The sequence below is a fragment of the Meleagris gallopavo genome, chromosome 11, assembly GCF_000146605.3.
Source record: "Meleagris gallopavo isolate NT-WF06-2002-E0010 breed Aviagen turkey brand Nicholas breeding stock chromosome 11, Turkey_5.1, whole genome shotgun sequence".
Classification (NCBI taxonomy): domain Eukaryota; kingdom Metazoa; phylum Chordata; class Aves; order Galliformes; family Phasianidae; genus Meleagris; species Meleagris gallopavo.
The window spans coordinates 14,434,600-14,452,070 of NC_015021.2; the positions used below are offsets into that span (position 1 = coordinate 14,434,600).

The 17,471-nt window shown below is 40.1% G+C and overlaps 2 protein-coding genes across 2 annotated transcripts in view; one reads left to right on the forward strand and one right to left on the reverse strand.

Annotated features, from left to right (window-relative positions):
* PSMD1 (proteasome 26S subunit, non-ATPase 1) overlaps window positions 1–17,471 on the forward strand; it is a 63,384-nt gene that overhangs the window by 18,234 nt on the left and 27,679 nt on the right. The window lies entirely within an intron of this gene.
* HTR2B (5-hydroxytryptamine receptor 2B) lies at window positions 3,849–15,345 on the reverse strand. Its single transcript, XM_019619076.2, is given in 4 exon segments — window positions 3,849–4,555; window positions 4,558–4,983; window positions 6,956–7,156; window positions 13,326–15,345. Coding segments are annotated over 4 exon segments (1,383 nt in total). The 5' UTR covers window positions 13,633–15,345; the 3' UTR covers window positions 3,849–4,106.

Here is a 17,471-nt window from a genome sequence, read left to right on the forward strand (position 1 = left end):
GCCTTGGCAGCTCAGTTCAGTGGACTGGAGACAGGATGAGGGGAAACGGACATAAGCTGCAGCACAGGAAGTTTCGCACGAATGTGCGTAAGAACTTCTTCACGGTGAGGGTGACGGAGCACTGGAACAGGCTGCCCAGGGAGGTTGTGGAGTCTCCTTCTCTGGAGATATTCAAGTCTCGCCTGGACGCCTACCTGTGCGACCTGGTGTAGGGAACCTGCTTTGGCAGGGGGGTTGGTCTCGATGATCTCTAGAGGTCCCTTCCAACCCCTACAATTCTGTGATTCTGTGATTCTGTGATTTTCTGCATAGAGGGGCTCGCATATTGCCACTGCATCACTCTGTCATTATAAACCAAAAGCTGTATTTCAGTGTCTGAAAGGAAATATTAACCATCTGTGTAGGGATCTGCAGGCTGATTTTGCATGATCTCTCTTGTCCACTGAAAACTGTTACTTAGTGCTAATGGTGTGTGCCATCCCATGTCAAAATTGCAGGCATGCAGAGGCATGAAGAACAAATGGGCTGTCAGAATAAATAAGTCTGTCAGAATTCATGACTAAAATGACTAAAATCTCTTTCTTAGGACTGTTTGTTGAAGTCTAATTGGATTTCCTTGTGCTAAATGCCATTAGTAGTGTACCACATACTGGTCAGTGATCTGAGAGTTGCTGGATGTACAGAGCTTGCGAAGGAAGTGTCTTCTGATGGGAGGTGAACCCCTCTGCAGTGCAGTGGGCTAGGCCCTGGCTTGGGTGAAACTCATCTAAGATAAAGGAACATGACTGAAGCTCCTGTGAGAAGAGGTCTCACTGAATTCTTTTTTTTTTTTTTCTCTGATTCCAGAAAGGGAATTGTGAAGTTGGTATCAAAACAGGACAGCAAGCATGTTTAGCGTGGTCTGTGTTTCTCTTAAGGAATGCATGCTGTTGCTGTGGGATTGAGCGTGCTGGAGGTGTAAGTTCATCTGCTGGGCTGTGCACAGCAGCACTTAGGGAATGCCCAGATTTGGGTTTCTCTTAGTGCCTGTGATAGGAATAATGGAACTCAATAAAGGTGGAGCTGTGCAGTCAGAGGGTGGTAATTTCCTTGAAAGCACCATGGGTGACTGACAGTTCCTGACAGCTGGAGTCCACAAATTTGTATCAGAAATACCTAGTTTAGTTTCTCCTTTTGTTACAGCTGTCTGAATAAGCATTGGTTTTTTTTTTGGATTTGAACTAAAAGTGTTATAAATGTCACATAGACAGTTATTTTTAGGTAATAGAATATGTTTGCATAACAGAGTATTCTGTAAAGCTTTTTGCTGCTTGCTTACCACGTGAGTCTTCCTTGCCAGCACATCGTACTGCCCTGTGTGCATTCAACAGCACAGCTTGACTCCTGGGACTAGAGTTAATGGAGCAGTGCAGTAACAGAATAAAATGTGATAGAACATAATATGGTAAAATCTGACAACATTTAATGCAACAATATTTTGTCTTAACTTTAAGATTTTAAACTTTTTATTTATTTATTTAGAATTTTGTGTGTGTGTGTGTGCTTTTCATTTACTGGAAAAGCCAACAAAAGAACGTGTAGCTGCTTAGTTCTTCAGAATTCATGTGTTGAGGTTTGGCTGCCATTTTAGAAGGGATGTGCTAGTCTAAGTTATTTCTTTTTGCCTAGGAATTGCAGTATTAAATTTTCTATCATGTTACAAAAGAAATAAAATTACCAATTTTCAACATTCACCACTTAGCATGGATTAGTGCTTACCTGAATGACTGGCAGCATGTTGCTCTAGGAGCAAAGCAATAGCAACCATGAGAGAATACATTTTTATAGCTAGTGAATAGAGTTTGCTGGTCCATCAGTGTTTAGCATATTGTGAATTGAACGTGTGTTTTCATCCTGTTGGGTTTCTATACATGGAGAAATACTTTTTATGGTAGGAAGACTGGGCTTTTGGTTAGTCTCGAGTCCTTTTGAGGTTTATGACTCGGTGTAAGTATTGCTGCTGGCTACGTTCAGTAACTGGAACATGCTGGGAGTCTATTTCTGGTTATTGAAGTTGAGCTGGCTTGACAAAATACATCTTCTTGGGGATTGTTTCCTGTTTTTTGGAATCTAACCATAGATTACAAAGAGGTCTTAAAATCATGCTGTAAGGGACGCTTATGGCTAATTACTCCTACTGACATTGCTACCTGAAGACAGATAGCTGAACAAGAACAGAGTCAGGCAGAAGAGGACTAAGTTGCCTCTTGTTCTTTCCAAATGCTGAATAGCTATTTGTGATGTTCCTGCTGGAAAGGGAAGCTTTAAATTGCTGCTGATGGTGGGATTATTAATCCAGTGTAGTTTGCTTTAGGGCACCCCTGCCATTGTTCTCCTTAGAATACAAGTTTGGGGACTTTGCTTTGTTTTATTCCTACACCCTTTCCCCTAGGACTTCAAAGTAATTAGGTTTAATGAAAGGCTTTTGATTCTTAAATACTTTTAGATACAGGAATCTTGCACAGTAATAATAATAGTCCATCAATTCTGGCTTTTAAACAAATTTTGGCTACTGAAAGAGAAGTAAGAGCAGTTAAGAGCTTTTTCTAACTTCAGTGGCTATCACCAAAAAGGGTAGGAAGGAGAAAGATTACTGTAAGTACCGTGGAGATATTTTTAATACTTTCTCCTGGAGCTCTCTGGCATTTGTTACATCAGGCTCTGTTTCGAACTTGCATGTGTTTTAAATTAAATATATATAAATAAATGTTGGAAGGACACGTTATCTTTAGTACTTTCTGTTCCATAGACGAAAAAATACCTAAGCTTTTTGCTGTACATAATTTGTGTAACTGAAGAGCTCTGAAAATATTAAATATTAAAAAAAAAAAAAATCCTGGGCTGAAAATTTTACTGTAAATGGAAACTGTGGGAAAAAATAGCAAACTGGCTGCTTACTGTAAGAACTCCAGCACGTTGGGGAGATCTGATCCTCTGCCTAAAGAGGTATGGTCTGGGACTAGCAGATGCTCCAGATTTCCTAGACAGTAGACCATATTAACTTTTCTGGATTGCGAAAAACAATTCTTTCTTTCATTTTTGTGCTCTAATGGAAGACTTGATTTGCCATTATGGTGTTTGAGAGTGCAGACTGGGACCTCTAATCTTATGACATTGGTCCAATGAATTTTTTTTTTAGTAGAATTGAACTGTCAGTGTGTACTGGTCTTGATACTACTGTTGCTTCTTAGACACTTGTTTTTAGTTTCAAGTGAGCTAGCTGTTTTATCTGTGACTTTTCTATTTTGTGTGTAATACTGGATTAGGGAAAGCTTTTACTGGAGTTGTAAAAGCCACAAAATAAAGTGATGTTCCAGGCACTGCCTGTCCTGTTTTAGTTATTGATGTGTTATGGCCCTATTTTCGTTACATACTCATTTTCTTAGTATGAAAAGAACAAAGGGTAGTTTTCTTGACAAATTTGACAATGCCAAGCATGTTTGTATGTGAGAGTAATGGAGATGAAATTCAAGTGCGAAAGAGATTCTAATTTCCATCCCTGTAGAAAAAAAAAAAATGCAATGGGATGATTTCCACTCATGGAATGTTTTGGGTTGTTTTTTGTTTGTTTTTTTTTTTACTCTCTTGGAAACAGATTTTATGGTTTGTTGGTGTGCCTTTTGGTATCTGGAGCTCATGATTTCATTTCTGATACCTCAGCACGCAAGAAAAGCTCGTACTTGAGTCTACGGTATCAACAGAGAGAACTATAGGAAGTAGTTCAGTGTGTTTGTGTGCTGTCTAAGCAGAGAAAAACTCCATAGGTTTAAATCAAGAGGCTGAAGATAATGAGGACTGAAGTCAGATACTTGCACTGATTTAGCTTTTATTTATTTCCCTCTTCCTGTATGATACAGTTTTGCTATAACCATTGTTTATCATGGAATGAAGTTGCCTCTGTAGGGTTTGGGGTTATAGTAGAGGAGACTTTGGAGGAGAGGAGTTCTTACAAATTTATAAGATATTGCTTGCATAAATGAAACAATAGTACTTATGACCTCTTATAGCACAGTCACCTAGAGTAATAGAGATGGTAACACTATGATGTGGTCACAGCTGTCATTCCACTATACATAGCTTACTTGTTCTGTTTTATCAACTTCATTCTCTGTGAGCAGCAATGTATCCAGCAGAATGGCTGATGATGCTTGGATGGGTGAGCTCCTCAGCCTCATTGGGCTCTGGTACATAATGGGATTAATCCCATTTCTCATCCCATGCATAACAAAGAGCTTGGAATTTTCTGTCACAGAATTTCTGAAAGAGATTCTGCTGGAACACTTCCGAAGGACCTTGCCAGTCTTTGTGGTCCGATAATTGCAAGTGATATACCTGCTGAAAGCCTCCCTAAATGTTTTGTTGAAGAGTGTGTAGACAAGAGGGTTCACTCCTGAGGATACATATCCTATCCAAACAAATATCTCCATGAGCTTTTGAAAAACTTCCTTGTTGCACGAGTTGCACAGGACTGAACTTATGTTAGTTATGAAGAATGGGCACCACATCAACAAGAAAAGAAAAATACAATTCCAAGCACTTTTGATGCCCTTTGTTCGTTTGTTATGGTTTGCATGGATTTCCTCCCAATGGTAGGCATTCTACAGATGGGCATATCGTTGCTCAGAGTCTTATCTTTTCTAGAGCCATTCAGCATGGCCACCTTCTCTGGTGAGCAGGCAGGCGTAGCGTCACGTTGAAATACTGTGGACACTGTTGACCAAGTAAGACGTTGAGGTGGCTTGTTGATCAAATAGGCCTTCTTGCGTAGCACTTGAATTGTCAGAAAGTAAGTGACTATCATGATAGCAAGGGGAATGAAGAATGCAGCCACTGATCCATACAGAATGAAATCATGAAAGCGATCAGGCGTCAGAAGACATGTAATATTTGTAGAGTTTCCATTTCCATCTTCAATTCCTCTGATAGGGACTGGAATAGCAATGCCTAGAGAAGAAAAACCAAGTACTTAAGTAATTGCTTGCAACCTCAATTTTCAGCCTGAATCTTCAGAGTCTTTAAAGAAAAATAGTTCCTGAACTTCTCTAGAGTGGGCACAGAGTGACTTAAGAAAACATCAGCTGTTGAGAGCATCACGTGGGTAATAGGGCAAACAGTATTTGTGAGACTTTGCAAGCTCAGTTTTAACAGAATGACACCCCCTCTCCCCCTTTTTTTTTATTTTTGTAAATCAGATTAGGGGTAACCCTTAGAAGTCGAGAAAGCGTATGAAGTTGCTAACATCTCTAGTGTAAAACACATGAATTGCTTTGACTCCAGTCATTGAAATTAGAATGGCTTTTCCCTCTCATGAAATGAATTTCCCTAATGCTGTTTGCCCCTGTATTTTTTTTCCCTCTTTCTTAGTGGCATCAAGTTATTGGACACAGCTGATGTTCTTTTCACTCTGCTTGACTTTCATATATACAAGTAGTTAAATAGATGCCAGAATTATTCAATGTGTTTCTGTGACAGATTTGTTGTATCAAGTCACTAGGATATTTAAGAGTGTTTAAATGAGGCTAGCTTGCTTGCTAGCTCTGTAATTCAATGCTTTAAAAAAAAAAAAAAGCAGTCTTGTCTTTTAAATGAATTTTTTATAACTGCTAAATTATAGTCAGCACTTCATTTGCCAGCAGTCTGACATTACAACAAAAACAACAGGTTCCTTGCTGTCTGGTGAAGGTTATTTGTGCTATGTTTCCTGATACCACTTAGAGATCTAGGGATTTACAGTATTCCTCTGGTTACTGAAGTTGGCTGGGGCAGCAGGAGGCGAAACGGTTTTCCATTCAGCCACTTGACCCCTTCCTTGAGAAGAGGCACACCTTTGGATACAGCCAGCATTTAAAATGAAGATTGAATTACGTTAACCTTTGATTTGGAGAAACGAGACTCTACTGCAGAGTACTCTTGTGTTAGATAAAAAGAAGTGGAATGTACAGCAGTGATTAATAACAATAAATCAGATATTAAAAGGTCAGCTTTCAAGTGTCACATCTCATTAAGAGTTTCCTTTTTTTGTGATAAAATAGACATCTTTTTTCCTGTCATCACTGTTCTGCCAGATTTTTTTTTTTCAAGTTGAAATTTCTGTTTTTGGGCATGCATGCTGGAGTCAAGAAGATGAATTTACCTATTCTTTTATGCGTCATTGGCTAAAGTAACCCCGAATTGTTCTTTTTCTTTTGCACACAGCATGCAACGCTATGCCTATTGCTGCCCACGGTGTGCATTAGTTACTGGAATTCAATGTTTTCACCATCTTAGCTCATTTAAAAGACTTTCTTTAAGCAATGAAGACAAGTGAGGTGCCATGTGCACAACGGGGAAACACTAATAAATGTTTATACATTTGCATCCTTTGTATCAACTGTTGGGTGATTTTTTTTTATTTTATTTTTTTTACTTAAAGGCCTTTCTGCATGATATGTTGCCAGTGCATGGTAGTCTTCACTGTGGCTGTTACCGGCTGCTCACTTATCTTACAATTTTTGGTGCAAGTAATTAACTTTTTTTTTTAACTAGCCCTTTATGAGACAGTTTTAAGAAAGGCACTGATTTTAATAGCGTATAGTCAAGGCTTAAAGTTGTGTTTGGATGGATATGTAGTAGACTGTTTCCACAGGAATATGGAGTCTTGCTTTCCCGTGAGATGTGCTAGCCATGCAGATGTCAGAATTCTAACTTGTGGAATTTTAGAAGCACAAAGTATGATGCTTATACTCAGTCCTTGACCTTTCTGGTAAACTTGATGAGCAGCTACTCAGAGAGACTTTTGATGTAGCTATGTATGACCCAAATGGTGGACTTAGCCTGATCCAGATTGGCCGGATGTGTCTTTGTGCCCAACTTTCATCTATTGTTTTGGATGCAAAAAGCTTCTGCATTGCTTTTCCAGTCTCAAAGCCTCACATACCTATTGAAATGAGCCAAACAATGATGATTTTGATGATTGTTGTAGCCCATGAGTTGTACTGGCTGGCCTGGATTGGCTTTTTAATCGCAATATAGCGGTCTAGTGAGATGGCACAGAGGTGCATGATGGAAGCTGTGGAAAAGAGGACATCAAGGAACAGCCAAATGGGACACAAGGCAGTTGGAAAAGGCCAGGCGTTGTCTGGAAGAGAACAGAAAATTCATTAGAATCTGAGCTTTTTGAGAGTTTTTAGTATCTTTCTTTTCCTCATTTGGCATCAGTACCTGTGAGAAGTTCCTAGCTCTGTAGAAACTGAACATTGCCACCACAACGTTCATTATGTGTATTATAAATCGTTCCCTATCTTTCTTTCCACTTTAGATCATGAGCTCTTTGTAGCAAGGACTCTGGATTGAAAGAGTAAAACAGATTTTTAAAAATGGGTCATGACTGCTTGGTGCAGCACCCTAATACTAAATGATGGGGTTTTTTTCAGCTTTGTCTCTCTGATCGTCCTCTGATCCAAGCACAGAGGAGATAGCAGGCCATAACCAGTATATTAGTCATTGCAGAACTATGTGTGAATCTTGAACTTAGCAGTAATCTTGAAGAACAAACAATATGTTATCCGGCATCGTGTCCATTATTAAGGTTTTGTGGTATTTGGTGTTGCAAAAGGTAGATTATTTTGGGGGGCTGGGTCTCCTATTCTTTACACTTTTAAACTGAAATAACTTCACTGAAACTGATTTCTTTCACAACTGCTTGCTTTTTCACACACAAGTTGTTTATATTACAATCCAGCACAGGCAATATTAAAGCTGAAATGCACCAGTGCTGTTTGTGTGTAAGGATGTTCTGCAGTCCTGGAAATGACTTTGAGAACACAGAAGTTTCTTCTATTTCTCATTGTGTCAGTTGATCTGCTCAAATTGTCTCTCCATATAAAATTAATCTGTGTTTGATCAGTACTTTCATTGAAAGCATTGCTAGATAATTCAGTTCTTCAATGAGTAATGATTAAGGAAAAAAAACCTGTAACCAATCAAACTTATTAAAAAATCTCCTTGCTCCAAACAAATAAATCTACGTGCTGAGAATGCCAAGTGACCAAAAATATCGTAATGTTCAATCTTATCAGTGTGGTAATGGCACAACAGTTTGACATTAACAATTTTTCTCATAATATGTCTGTTAGATGGAAATGATATGGTACTGCTTTTGAAATATAAGCCCCAGAAGATGGAAAATTTTAGGAGTCAAAATAGCGTGCACTTTTCTGCACTGCTGTGTATGTTTGGAACTCCCTTTTTCCTCCCAGCAAAATCTTCATCCCCAGAGCAATGGACTCCAGGTGAGGATGGTGTGGGAAATAGGCAGTAAGAAAGAGAAGTGGTCTCGTTCCAGACCACTAACCTGTTAATTTGATATGGCATCTAGCTGTGTATTTATTAAAATAGACATCTCCATTGAACATATACTTCAAAAAATTGCCACTGCAGGTATGAGGAAGTGATAATTAGTGTGTAATGAAAGCTACTGATGTCCTGTTTTTCTGTCTACACTTTCAACTGGCCTTTGAGCAACAACAAAAAAGGAAAAACAAAAATGCATTGCAATTTGTTCAACCAGAAAGCAAGCCAGAAAAAAAAAAACACAGTTAAAGGAAATAATTTATTAGAAAATCATAGAAACGTATTCCGAGTTGGAAGAGGCCCATAAGGATCATCAAGTTCAGAGAAGTGGGACTACTACTGAGTATGATGTAAATGAGGCAGGGTTAGCTCAAATAAAATGCGAGCAATGGAAGGAGTATTCTGTATCTTGAAGGATGCACAGAGAACGCTGCTGGATTTCAAGTAAGCACTTCACACTGCTGTTTAGAGTGCATACGTGTTGATCCCTGGATTATAAGTGTTTTACTTTCTGGAGAGCAGCAGTGTAAGTTATTTTCATTTGCAGCTTTCTTCTCTTTGCAGAAGAAATCCCTCAAATACTTCTTCCAAAAGCTGCTTTTCTTTTTAATATAATGTATGAAAACAGCTTCCTGGTGCAGAGCAACTTTGTGAGTTTTATGAGCTGTAGAGTTAGTTGGTAAGTGCAACTGAAAAGAAGGCTTTGTCTTTTAGTTTTTCTTTGGAACTGATTGCAGAAGGCAGTAAGTCACCACATCAGGATTATAGAATTATGTTCTGTTTTCTCTGTGTATGTTATTTTTATCCAAACAAAATCAGGGTAGATTTTAAATGCAGTAGCTGAAAAGAGTTGATGAGCATGGTCATATTTGAACAAATACAGAGTGAAACTCTATCCATAAATCCTGAAGTATCAACTGGCTCTCTAGGATTCGTACTGTGGCACACACTGCTTTTACTTCTTGTTTGTACACGTGTTATTAGAAGCTTGGTGCCTAGCATGGGAGTGACTGCTGTTGGCTTGGTGATGTGTGGCGGTGGTGTGTGTCACTGTTTGCCTGTTGTGTTAGTTGGGGAGTAGGGAAAAAGCAGAATATGAATTTTACTTCAGGACCCAGAAAGCATTTCTGATGTCTGACAACAAGCAAGCAGTTGAGTTCCTGCTTTTTATGATTTAGATTGAAGGTAAATGGGCAAGTCCTGCCAAACAGCAGAGTGTGAGGGTCGGACTGTTAAAAGCCCTGATGCTCCTGTTATAGATCTACACTGGTGGAGCAAACCAAAGCATTACGTGATTCACTGTGCTGAGATTCTCCACCTTTTTTTTATCCTTGGGAGTTGAAATGCTGATCTTAACCTAGAGGATTGGACTTCTTTTTTTCCCTGAAAGCCTGGGTTAGCTGACAAGCCTGCCTGCCCGAAATCTTGTCTGCTTTCTCCAGCTCAGGTGGCATAAGATAAAGATGCTCCCTTCAAACCTGGTCTCAGACTCTCCAAACTGCAGTGCTGCTGCTGCAGATTTTCCTTATTTTTAGTTATTATGTGATAAAATATATGCTTTACAATTGTCGTGCACCTGGAGAGGTAAGATGAGCTTTTACCACAACTGTCTGTCCTTGAATGGAATACTTAATTACAGAAAGATTTATGTATAGGAAATACCTTGGAAATGTGTAATCCCTAAACCAGTGCGTGTATATGCACGATTGAGAGAGGTCTTTAAATAGATTTGAAGATAGTTTGTTCTCTTGCTACAAGGGCTGCTGAAATGTGCTGTGTGCAAAGGATTCTGTGATAGGGATCGTTTTGTTGCTGGTAGATAATGATGCTTTTACTGGGAAGGAAATTGATATTTTAATCATCAGCTGACTTAAAGCCCAGACTTGAATTTCAAGCTGTGGTGTGTGGGTTCATCGTGGCAGCGCTCAGCTTTGTGGTCTCAGGAGGCCCGGGCTCTCCGTGCTGCTGCCTCGCTCTCTCCCTCTTGAGCTGCTTGCTTATTTCTCCGTCCAATTGCACTTTCAGCAATCGTGCAGTTCTTTGAATTTTACCCATGGAACCTTTTTCTAGAGTTGCTTTGTCAGAAATGAATGCTAGTTTTCTTACTTATGTTTAGATTTGAGATTTTGGACAGTAATTATCAGTGGAGTAAGTTTTCTCTTGTTTCCACAAGTGAGAAGGAGAGATTTTCTGTGGTTCGTAATCAGTAATGGAGGAAGATTGGCTGTGATTGCTTCTGATGAGTTTCTAAAGTCATGGTTTGCAACTTGGGGGGATCAGCTCTGCCTTTTGATTTCTAAGTGGATGCATATGAGGAATAAAGGAATAATTTAAAAGATGGCACTGTCTGCAAGTAAGTCACTGCTTATGAAGCACAGACAACAGACCTTTTCCGCTTCAGATCTTGCAAATCAGATGCTCCTTCTTAAGAGTTTGCTAATTTCACCATCTGATGAATAGCAGCGTCTTTGTTTTGCTTCGGTAGTTCTGTGTTTATGAATGTGGGTAACTTTGGAAAGCTAGATTTCAGAGTGTGCAGTTATTTCCTAACGTGCCCACCTTTTTGTAGAAGAAATGAGGGGGATTTAGTAACCAATAAAAGCAATGAACTGTTTGTGTTTTCTGACGCTCGTGCTCTTAAATCAAAATTGTACTATTGTATGAATATACATTACATTTCAGTCACCTTACCTAAAAGAGGAAATCTGCTTCTCATGGTATTATACCTGTGGGTTAGTATTGGATTTTGTTGTCTTTTTTTTTAGGGGCAGCTCTTTAGTTTTGCAGCAGCCTGTTTCTGAAGATTGTTCTGTATCATCATGGAGCCATTATCTGTAGTAGCTTTTGCATTTGAGCACTGTGATACTAATTTGTCCGAAGCTGCTTAATGTGACTGCAATTTAGTTCACACCTATTTCCTCAAATATTCTCCATCTAATTAGATATCAGTTCCAAATCAGAAGCATAATATTTGTATTCCGTATCTGGAAACTGCACACAGCCATTGCATTATGACTGAAACATTCCTGCATGGAGGTGCCAGGAGGCTGGATGGCCTTCTGACTATCAGTGATTATTCTGTGTCCAAGCAGTTATCTGGGTAAAGGTAGCTTTGTGATTTAGGCCTGCTATGCACTGTCTTGCTTGATTCCACAAACTCCTGATGTTTTGCTCATGCTTTGAGCTTCTACAAGCACTTCAGCATCTCCTTCCTCTTCATAAAGAGGGAAAGCAGTTTTTCTGCTTTGGAGCCAGAGAGAAAGGTGAAAATTTTCAGTTTTAACTGCTACTATGTAAAAGACTTGCTTGCAATCTCACTTAGTAAAGTTAGTTGTAATGAACTGCTTTCTTGTGTATTTCCTGCACCGTGAAAAATGCTTTTGTTTGTAAAGATTCCTATGGTGCTTCAAACTGTGTAACCAGTATTTAGCACCAGATTAATTGGGAGAGATTAAGGAGCAATATTCTCTTTATAAAGTTTAAAAAGAAGTTATTCATCTAGCATAATCGAAAAGCAACACCAAAATCTTCACAAAGTCCAGAACCTGCCTTCTCTTTTTACTGTCGCTAGTCAATTACCAGTGCTTTCATAGTGATCTGTGCTTTTATGACAATCACTAATTTTATTATTTCTGTTATTAATGAGGTGTTTGGCAAGAACTACGCAGTGTCAGTGTCTGTGAATTAGCACTTGCACACAGAAGTTCCTCACCTCTGTGCACACACTTCTTTTTCAAGGTAGAAATCCCTGTCCCTGTTATGTACGTTCTTTCCTCTTTGTAGAATCTGTTGCTTGAAATATATGTCTATTTTATGATATCTAACCTGACTCCCTGAATTCTGACCTCCAATTCATAGACTGCTAAGGAGGGAACGGTCTGGAATGCACAGAAATTCAGTGTCATTTTAATGAATAGCCACATTTATTAGTAAGTGATTGCAGTCCCATGCAGCAAACAAAGCTACCGATGCACTTTCTGAAATAAAGTTTGATTGTGTTTGTTTGTTGCTCAGGCAACTCCTACAGACCCAGCATAGGAAAAATGAACTCCTGCTGTCTTTCATTATCTGGAGTTCAGTGGTAGCTATATCTTAAAGATAATTCTGTAAATCCTTAAGTTTTCAAAAAATCTATACCACATTGATTTATTTTTTCATTTGTATAAAACTGAAATAGACCATTTTTAATTAAACATTCTTAAAGAATCTTCAGGAGTAAAAAAGCTGCTTTCCCATGGATCTGTTTCTGATTAGTTGTCAAAAGAAGTATTTGATATAAAACTGGACATGAGAAAATATGAGAGTCATCCTTATTCTGTAATGACTAACCAGAAAGAAATTGTCACACCCAATATATGTTTATACAGAAAAAAAAATCTCTTTTATTTCGTGTGAGCCAGATTGAGTGGTAAATCTGAGTTTTGAAGATGAGGTACGCAGATGGGGCTGCCCTGACGTGACAGGCAGATACGGGAGTTCTTTGGGATGCTTTACAGACCTTCCCGTTTTTCCCAGAGCAGGAGAAAATCAGTTTCCCAGAAACTGAGGCTGGTAAAGCTTGTCATTGGTGCTTCCAGGAACCATGTTTTTAAGAGATGACTGCCTGTCATTAGTGTAATACCCAATACAACAGATTTCGAGGTTGAGCTGAAGTTACTGGAAACAGCGATTCGCTGTACATAGCGTAATTTGCCATGTCTCCCTCTGAATAGTATCAGCTGTAAGCCTTAGGTGCTTTTTCAGTGGTTTGTTTCAAAAGAAAGACTATCCACTGAGGATATGCTTACCATAAAGGCATTAGACTGCATTATGGTTAGAGGAAGAAAAGATTTAGCCCTCATCCAAATAATATTCAAAATCTCAGTAGCGGAAAGCAAACAACTTTTTGTTTAAATCAGACTTCCCAGAATTGTACCCAGTATGCAAACCTAATGAAACAAACGCACCGTACTCACCAAACAGTATTATGAGAAGGGCAATCGGCATCACAAACAGTCCCACCAGCAAATCCGCCACCGCCAAGGATGTTAAAAAGTAGTTGGTGGCATATTGCAGCTTTTTCTCCAGAGACACCGCCAGGATGACCAGGATGTTCCCACCGATGGTGGGGATGATCACCAGCAGGATCAGCAGTGCTGCCCAGTGCACTTTGTTTCCTTGCTCATCGTTCGGGTAGTCCTCTTTGGGTTCTGTTACCAAGAGAGGTGACAAAGATCCATTGCCAGCTCCAGACCCATTCAAGAAATGTAAAGGATGGGGCATCTTTGTGCCCAGCAGGATGTGTCCGAGAGCTGTGTTTTGTGCAGGAATTGCGTACGGTGCAAGAGTTCGGTGTGCCTCTCTGCTCCAGGATGGTCCCAAAGAAAGGCCAGCATGGTCAGTATGGTAAACTGGTCATCTGCTATTTTGAGGTACAGTAACCATGTCAGAGCTTGGATCCAACTTTTTTTTTTATCCTGTGCCGTACTGGGTGTGTTGAGGTCTTAAAAACCCACGTCCTGTCTTGTGTCCATCTCTGGCTGTTAGGGCTGAAGGTTTGACGTCCCCATATAGCGAGGTTCAGCTCTTAGAAGATTATACAAGAGAATTCAATAGCTGAGAATAGTAAGCAGTTCATTAGCTCCCATCTTTCACCACTGCAGGGGGGGGAAAAAAAAAAAAGAAAAGAAAAAGAAAAGTGGTAGATGGATTTGGATGCCAGTTGTTTCCCTCTAGCTATAGCGTACGAAGGTTTGTTGTTTGTAAGCACAAACTGGTGCAGGCAGATGCTGGTGTGATGTGTGTGCAACTCCTCCTCTCTCCAGTGCCTACTCTCCGGCAGCGTGTGCGTAGGCAGGCAGCAGTTCCCATGTTTCCTCTTATTAAGAGTCCTATTTCTCCGGAGAGGATCACCCCAAAAATATCATCAGAAATGATGTATGTGGTTTCTGTTTTATTCTCTACCAGTCCCTACTTTATCAGGTGAGGGTCAGGAAGTTGCAGATAATAAAACACTGGTGGCAGTCCCAAGGGGACCATAAAGATTTATGGAACTGAGACCTCTAAATTTACCCATTCCTTCAAAGGGGGGTGAGTAAACCTTTTGTTTTTGTAATCTGAGCAGGGCTTCTGTGAAACACAGCCTTTTCTCTTCCTCTCCCCTCTCTCAGCTCAGCTGAAGACTTAACGCTTGCATTTCCCTCTCCAAGCAGATGCTAAAAGAGTTCTGTCCTTAGCTGAACAGTTCCTGAGAGGACCTGATGTGCTCTAAGTCTCAGGTGAAGAAAGCCTTACCTTTTTCTCCTGTGTTTCAGTAGAGTTCACTTGTATTCAGGAAGATCCTCTGTGATTTGTTCTTCTTTTTCATCACATGGTGGACTTTAAGATAAGGTTTTTCGCTGTTTTCTAGAAAGCCGGTTGCTCATTTGTTTGTCTCTCTTATTTTTCAAACGTATGTCTCTTGTTGTGTGTTTGTTTAGCACTTAGCATTTCTTTTAACACCAAGATGAAGAATTTCTCTTTGGGGAAAGCTGTCTTCCTTACCCAGGCACTTTCTTCAGTTCTTGAATGCAGGAAAAGAATCATTCTTGCTGCATTTAAAAAAAGATAAAGAAAGGATGTCCTTTTTTCTGTCCTTCCTCTTCGACTCTCTTGATGATTTTACTTATGTGATTAGCACGGTCTCAGTGCAGTTTTCTTTGTTCATTAGCAAAACTTGCAGTCTGCTGCTACCCATTGTTTGCTGACCGACTCATTCCAATGCATGCGGCTCCAGCGCTTGGAAGCAGGGAATTTAGTGAGTGGGGGCTTGGCTGGAAAAGAGCCAGCAAGCATTAATTAATTCAGCGCTCCAGCCCTACAACGTATGCCCCTTGCATCTGTGTAAGGATCTGCAGATCTTGCTAACAGCCCTTCCTCCTACAATATCCTAACTGTACGCAGAGCAGCATGCGTGCATATGTGCGCGATCGCTCTCGCTGCCTCTCTCTGGTCAGAAGCACAGTTAACCCTGCAAAGTTCTGCTGCCACAGAAACGCTCTGATTAGCATGCTGTTTTAAGTGTGTGGGCTGTTACTTTAAATCTTTCTACTTTGCAGCTGCTTCTTGTTATTGCGAGTGTTCTTTTTTGATACCTTCCAACTTTCAGTCAAATATGCGTATCATCTCTAACTTTGCGTATTTCTTCATTAAAATGGAAATAGGTTTCACTTCTGTGGACATTAGCTAGATAACTGAGTAATAGAGTCATCGAGTTTAAGGCCAAAAAAGACCGTCATCCAACCCTGGGACGTCACCGACCATTACACTCCTGAGCTGCTTGGTGCTTAGCAGGCTCAGCCTGGCGTTTGGGTCCTTGGTGAACTGTGAATCAATTCATATTCATTTGAAACTAAGATAAACTTCTTTGGAATATAGCTGCGTTAGAGCCAAAGTGAGAGAGAGTGTCTGCCAGACATGAATAGAAATATTTAGCTGGTGGTTTGGGTAGTATGCTGGACTATCCAGCAAAGTTGTCATCACTTATTCTGTATTTTTTTTCTGCTTAAAAAGAAACCTTTGTTAAAATTTCATATTGTCTTCATTTTCAATTGACTTTTGATGTCTTTACTTCGTAAGACATAACTTTCTGAAGAATAAAAATGAATCCAGCTATGGTAATTCTGTTTCCTCAGGATGGAGCTATTGGCAGTAGATATAGGATCGTGTATGCAGAAGGAATTCTGGATTAAAAGCACCGAGATGCAATAAACGATAGATTCATCCTTTAACTTCAGTTCCACTTGTGGGCGTATGCCATGTGCTGCTGCTCCTCGTGTCACATCTCCAAATTAGGAGAACAGAGTTAAAAGCTCTGGGGGTTAAAAGCTGACAGTTTCTATTAGAAACTTCTGCTCATCATCAGCACCAGTTATTGCTATAAGACTGTGCTGGATGCTAAGCATTCTCTTTAAAGAGGTGGTTTTTTTCTTCTCATATTTTATCTTCCACAGCACAATAGACAGAGTGACTTCAGTGTGAGAGAAGTATCAGTGGTGGAGAAAAGTAGTTTTGTCAACTTGAATTGTTATAAATCTTAGGCGAGTAGGAGAAGCATCTGTGTAGATTGCTGTGATAAAAAGTTATTTCTGTCAAAGGGAAAATCAGGTGTTCCCACTTCTCTGGAATACCTCATTACATTTTATGACATAATTTATATGATTAAAACATCTCTCTGCCTCCAAAAATGTCTGAATTAAACAAATTAGGAGGGAGAGGTGCTTTGATGCAGCACCACCCAAAGGCTGCACTGCTGCCTGCAGATGGTTGTGATGGGAGCTGTGTGAAACCATCCTCATGGAAAGGGGAGGGACTTTTCAGTATAGATTAAAATAGTGTTCTTAGGCCCTTCCAGAGGATGGTGATGAGTATTCAGCTATATGTAGGCTTGTACAGAGGATATACAAGCATATAGCTTTGTGCATTGTTTCATTTCAGATGGTTAAAATGCTTAAAATAGTTTTTAACTTCCTCAGGCTTTAATAATTCTTCTGGGGGGTGGAAATCCACTTGTATATCCATTACAGTCTCTAGCAAGTTCTCTGTATGCCTGGCTAGGTTTCCCTGCATGCTCCACCTATTTGCCCCTTTCCTCTCCAGTGGTAGAACTTCAGGCTTGCTACACCCTGCTTCACCATGAGTATTTGAGCCATGCGTAGGTATTTCACCGCAGCTATTCCTTGCTGTTATTTCTGTTTCCGAATTGCCATCACTGTTTTATTTGAAGGGGTCCGAGTCTACTTCAGTCACGCTGTCACTGGTGGCAGCATCCTTTGGTAGGCGCCCATCCCTGCGGCTCCTGTGCTGCAGCTGTTTGCAGCCCTCTCCTGACCTCCTGCTGTGGGAGGCCGCCTGGGAGTCCTCCTTCCTCAGCAGGTCTCAGTGACGCAACTGGAATGCAATTTAGATAAAATTGGTGTGGAGAATGAGCCTGTGCTGCATGAGGTAGTTGCAGGAAATTCCTGCCCCCTGAATAGCTTGCATCCTTTTGTCAAGGGAGAAGTAGATAGGATTTATGCCCGTGCCTATCAGACACTGAAATATGCCAGTTTGTTGAGTTTTTGTCTGCACTTTTCCCCTCCTCT